General features: G+C 33.2%; 1 protein-coding gene and 1 non-coding gene across 2 annotated transcripts in view; one reads left to right on the plus strand and one right to left on the minus strand.

The window, feature by feature from the left end:
• Positions 1-4434, minus strand: part of LOAG_16561 (hypothetical protein) — a 5360-nt gene extending 926 nt beyond the window's left edge. Inside the window, exons 1-11 of the mRNA XM_020449214.1 lie at positions 4381-4434; positions 3889-3946; positions 3505-3631; positions 3225-3319; positions 2985-3066; positions 2600-2689; positions 2197-2371; positions 1887-2098; positions 1491-1565; positions 842-930; positions 484-624 (exon numbers count right to left, since the gene is read on the minus strand). Coding sequence (XP_020307283.1) covers positions 484-624; positions 842-930; positions 1491-1565; positions 1887-2098; positions 2197-2371; positions 2600-2689; positions 2985-3066; positions 3225-3319; positions 3505-3631; positions 3889-3946; positions 4381-4421 — 1185 coding nt within the window. The 5' untranslated portion in view covers positions 4422-4434. The remainder of the gene's footprint in view (positions 1-483; positions 625-841; positions 931-1490; positions 1566-1886; positions 2099-2196; positions 2372-2599; positions 2690-2984; positions 3067-3224; positions 3320-3504; positions 3632-3888; positions 3947-4380) is intronic.
• A 474-nt stretch (positions 4435-4908) lies between these two features.
• On the plus strand, positions 4909-4981 carry LOAG_20004. Its single transcript has one exon. It is a non-coding gene; the product is annotated as a tRNA-Arg (tRNA).
• Positions 4982-6047: the final 1066 nt, after the last annotated feature.

Genomic DNA, 6047 nt, shown 5'->3' on the forward strand with positions numbered 1-6047 from the left:
AAAATAACAATGAGCAAAAGATGAATAAAGTGATCGCTCAAATGACTATTATAAAAAACTTATACGACCTTGACACATTTGATATGCACTGATAATAAACTACGAACAAACAACGAAGGCCGTTAAAAAGATGAAATAAAAGAGAAAAAACTTAAAAAAGAAGAAAAATTTATCTCCTAAAAAGGTGAAATCCTAATTTTCATACTTATCCCCATAGTTCTTAAGATAAGACAAACGAAATATCAAAATCTCAAAAAGTTCATAGATTTGGATCCAGGAAATCAGTGACAAATCAAGTAATATGCATCCAATGAAAAATTAGCAGTCAAATGAGTGAGTTAGCAAAGAAAATTAGCCGAATGAAATGAATGGCTCCATGTTTTCAGTGGCAATGCTGCGTTCAAAAAAGGACATAAATATGAATTAAAAAATACAATGCCTTGAGATGTACAATAAAGGGAATAAAAAAGAAAATATAGCAACCTTCAAAACATTTATTTGTCTGGCAATCAATTCAGTCATAATCGCTAGTTCATGTCCTCCATTACTGCTTGGAACTGGATCTGTTTTAGGGAAATGAGCGGCGGAAAGAACATCAAATGGTTTGGAAAACAAACTTACAATCTAAAATTCATATTTATTAAATGCTTTTTTTTCTGGTCGAAAATTCCCATGTAAAACCGATTAAATAAAGAGAGATGAAACTCAACAAAGAATTTCCGGAAGTTAGCATCAAACAGATCAAAACAAAGCAGTATACGACATATAATTAATGTCGAATAATGTACTGAGCTAAATGATTCTGGAAACAAGGCAAAATTGATAGTATGAAATTACCTACCGGAGAATTTTTTGGCTCTGCTATGCAACTCACGCTATTGAACAACGTAGGTGGATCTTTAGTAACATGTGGTATGTGTTTCTTGTTACCTAAACACCGTAAAATAACAACATGTCTAATACTTGAATTTTTTTAATACATTTTCCTCAAAATAAATTTTACTTAATTTTACTTCGACATTATCTTGCCTTCATTTAACAGTATTTAAAGAGCATATCGAAGAGTGTGCAGTTCTCCAGAGAATGACCTATATTTTTGTAGTCACCAATAACTAATCAATGGATTATAGGGAAGCTGTGCATCCTTTAAACAAATCCATCATGGAAGTGGACACACTGCAGGAAATACGAACAATTTCGCGTAGGACTATTTAAATAATTAAAGAATGCATCATTGATTTCTAATGATTAGATAGCATCAGAAACTCCCCACTGAATGCTCTATACAGCTCAAAAGTCTTTTGATACTTAGAAAATAAGCAAAATTAGATGCACAGCAAACATCATCGTCATATTATCGCTGTGTCAAATTTTATTTTCCAAGTAAATTCTGTGCAAGCGATACAAAATTTGCCTTTTCAAATTAAACTACAGTCAAAGCAAGATGTTGATTGAAATTTAAAAAAGGATTAAATTTTATAAAAACATACCATTTTGAGTAGCCTGATTGATTAACATTTGTGGATAGATCACTGATTTTGCATTCGATGAAGGAGGCGATCTTTCTGGAAATAAATTGTGTGAGGTAAAAGCAAAGTAAGGTTTAACAAAGTCTAGCTAGTTCTCTAACAGGATTTTTTTGATACCTATCTGGTAATTACTTTCCTCATTTCTCTTCACATGAACAACAAAACTTTCAGGTGTTCCAAATCTACATCGCATTGGAAGAAATGCCGAATGATGATTCAAGCTAGGACTATTGAAGGAAAAAATGAACTATTACGTTTCTGTATATTCTGGTAAAACAATCATTTTCGAAATCTAAATGAAAACAACTGCAGTCAGTGCTAAGTGCCAAGGTATATCAATAAGAAGAAATGACTCACCCATATGTCCATTTTCATGTAACTGAATTTTCTTTTCATTACTTTCACGTCTCATCAACGCTTCCAGTTGCATATAAAAGGGTTCATTGTTTTCATTTACTGTGTTTAGGACTTTGTCGCCATTTTGATAAAGCATGCGAACCATTTCCATTTCTGCTGGCGTGAATCTAATATTTGTATCTTGTGGTATTATACCATTACTCGTTTCTCGCCTGAAGAGTCAGTGAAATAAAGATTTATTTCCAAAACCTCCATTTTTATAATGAAGCAACATTCAGCAAAAATTTTTTTCTTAACAAAATAGACTTACCGCAGAGCTTCGATTTTCCCCCGAGCCCCAGCCTGTATATTCTGTATTTTCTTTTTTAATCTGTTCACGCCAGAATGAATTCCGAACTCTTCAAAAAGGCGGGCATCAATTGCATCCCACATTTGATGACGTGCTTTACGGTCTTCCTTTTTCTGACTGAATGTTCGCAGGAATGCTGGAAAATTGTTACCAATTATACAGAATAAAAGTATCAATTATATCAATTTTTAATAATTGAGTTTCAAAAATTCCAATTAATATGATAGAATATAAAGAAACATGATTTCATGTCGCTTGCAAAAGCGATAACGTAGAAGTACCATCGGAATTCCTGAACAAAACAGCAAGATTGTTTTGTAGTCCACTGCATAGAAAAAATATTAATTGAAATAAAACAAGCAACCTCGACATCTTCTATATAATTCCACCAAACGGATACACATCGGCATCGGGATAGTCATACTACTTCCTGATTCCTTTGTAGGCCAATCTTCTAAAAAATATATTGAAACACTGAATAAAGCTAATACCAAGATTTTGCACAAAAAAATCCTGATACGATTTTCTGCTAGTATTCAAAACTATCAGTTTCTATTAAACAAGCTTGCAGCTCTTCATGTGGGTCAAGACATCGTCCCAAATCGAGAGTTAAACTATTTTTGACCAATAAAATACAATATGCATGGCATAGAAAAGGAAATAAATGGGGAAACAATATCAAGCTAAATCAGTGACCCACAAATATATCAACTAATCTGTACACGAAATAAATTATTTTTAAAGGATACCTCTTGCATTGCCCAAATCATCGCGTGCTTTCTTTGCTTTGGGCCCATCCAAATCATTTGCTCCTGTTTCGTTAAATGGGCTCTAAAATAAAAGATTTGGATTATATCTAGTTTAAAGCAAGAAATAATGAATTGTCTGTAGAGTAATGGAGCAAAACTAGTGAACACTAGTACGAAATTTGTAAATCATCAACTAATCAATCAGCTCCTATCACAGAGAATTATACTGAAAGGTTTGACCTCAACATGCTCATTGAATATATTTTCGAAAACACTCGGCATTCCATCATTTTCAGAATTGTTATCGATTGCAGTAGAAACGGTACGTTTCCCATCTAAATAGTGATATTGTTCAGTAATAATAAACCAGGACAAACTACATGTAAAGACTCCAACTGTTCATTTAATGTATATATTAACTGTTTGAAGCTGGCAACAATAAATAACCTACCAGTCTTCGATTCACTGGAAAAATTATAAGCTTTTGCAATTCTACAAACTCCAACAGAGGGTAATATACCTGTTTGATTATTAGCACTAAGCAATCTTGAAATACTGCCTAAAATTTGATTTGCAAAAAAGCTCGATACTTCCTCATCAGCATCATTATTACCATTGGTCAGACCATTTTCACCAGAATAACATCCCTAAAATTAAAACTTTTACGTACATTTTTAAAACATTGCCAACGTAAAGCTTGTTCATTTAGTAACTGAAAATTCGTAGTGGATGTAAAACTGGTCTTGATGTTACAGAAAAAAAAACAAAGTCGAAGTATTCAATAAGTTATTGACAACTACCACAATAAAGAAAAATAAAAACGATAAAAAACATTTAGCCTTTAAACTATATTACAGTTAGAGTCAAAAAAGTTCGTAAATTCATCATCAATAAAACGAATTACTTCATCGGAATCTGTTTTCATTACTGATCCGGATCTAATCGAAACATCGAAATCGTCTCTAAAATGTACGAAACATAAGACTGATAAATTTGGTATGTATCAATCCATCTAAAGATGGTAACAACTGGGACCTTGCCGCTATTTCTCCATAAACCGCAGCATATTTTCTGCGCCAAAATGCATACAAGCCAAAATAATAATTTGTATCAAGCACCATTATTTATCAATTCATATTTCATGTCACAGCAAATGCATACAAACTAAAACTCGAGGTGAAAACTAAGTAGAATGTAACTACAACAGGTCTATAAAATTATGAATCAAACTGATCTTTCTTGTAATTTCAAATAATAAGAGCATCCAATCAATCCATTATCCTCTTATTTAATTCTTGGAAAAAAAAATATGCCATGATATAAATGATGCCAATAATAGCTTGCATCAAATATATCGTAATACTGGATTAGACTGATTCTAATGAAGAAATCTTACTTTTTGATGACCATGCGATGGGTACGTCGACAGCGGGACATATAACCCCCTAAATTAATATAAAATAAAATCACATTTGAAGAGCATAATTGACGAATAAAACAGCGTAGGATGTATTTCAACAATTACAATACTTTCGTAATGATTTAATGCCTATGTATATGTAAAACAGTACATCCAAATTTCAATTAAATACAACGTTGCAACTTATCAAAGATAACAATTACGTATGACATTACGTGGAGGATTTGAAAAGATTACAAAGAATGGAAACGACAAAAGTACAAAGCGCAACGGACGAGAAAGTTACCATTGCAATGGGGTGCACGTACACCTAGAACTGGTCTACATTTCAGTTGATTTCGAAATAACGCAGCTCTGACGTCATGTAGCGGTGCACAGTGCAACAGCAACGTCTTATAACGAAGGAATGGATCGTCTTGAAAGCAATCGATTATACATCTAAAACATCTATGAAGCATTAAAGACAGTGCTTCTAATAGGATTATCACAAAGCAGAGTGTGCTTGGCCTCGTGGCGCAATGGACAACGCGTCGGTCTACGGAACCGAAGATTGCAGGTTCGACTCCTGCCGAGGTCGTTAGCTTTTGCAAGATGAATTATTTAAGGAGGCCTTGGCGCTGTGTTCGGAAGAAAAATCAAGGAAGAACGGGTTAACAGCATGCTATAAATGCACGAAGTGTATGCTACTGGTAGGTCAGTTCTCGAGTCTTGCCGACCTATGACCTTGAACTGATCACGGTAGACTGGAATTAAAATTGCTTTGTTCAAATTCTTGAATGAGATTTGTCCTTAACGGACTATTTATGAAATTGAAATCCAATTTTACGAAATCCGATGACAGCTTAATATTGGGAATGAAATATAAATGAAACTTCTTTCGTGAAAGTGTTAAACGGTACAATAAAATAATTTGGTAAGCTAAGTATTTACACTGTTTTTTCTGGATATCGAAGTATAAGACCAGATTTCCTCATCCTGACCAATTAATCGAAAAGATACCTTTAGGATAAACAATCTTGCAGCGTATAAAGAAGCCTTTTATACCAATATTATTACCGAGATTGTCAAACCGATTTGTCAAACCATTCAAAATGCGGGGAACTTTCCGGAAGAATGTTTGAAATTTATCATTCCTAATTAGATAAAAAAAGATGCCCTAGCTCCTTATTTAATTTGGTAGCATATTTCAATTAAAACTTAGATGGTTAGCATCAATGTGAATTCAGACTTGAGTACTGATATCATCTTCGCCAGGTAAATCAATATTCGTTATTGCATTTTGAAACCCAATAGTACGAATATAACTTAACGATTACTTGAAATGCCTTCATTCAATTCTCTTATTATAAAAATCTTGCCTTCTGCATCTCAGGATGCTGCCAACCTGAAATTTCAACTTATACATTCTGTACAATTTCTTTATTTCCTTAAATGGTAATTCCTCTTGTGTACACTTTTTTATCTTTCCTTTCGTAATTTTCATGATGGTTGTGTTGCGAGAAGTATCATTATAGTAATACTTTCCCAGAATTCTCAATCGATCGATGTTATGCCTGTTGTTATCATCTATAAATTTTTTTGTGAACTTTTTTATTTGCCAATTTCCAGCTCAGTATTTCCTTCTACTATTCACTTGCCTTTTT

This window comes from Loa loa (genome assembly GCF_000183805.2).
Source record: "Loa loa unplaced genomic scaffold supercont3.8, whole genome shotgun sequence".
Lineage (NCBI taxonomy): Eukaryota > Metazoa > Nematoda > Chromadorea > Rhabditida > Onchocercidae > Loa > Loa loa.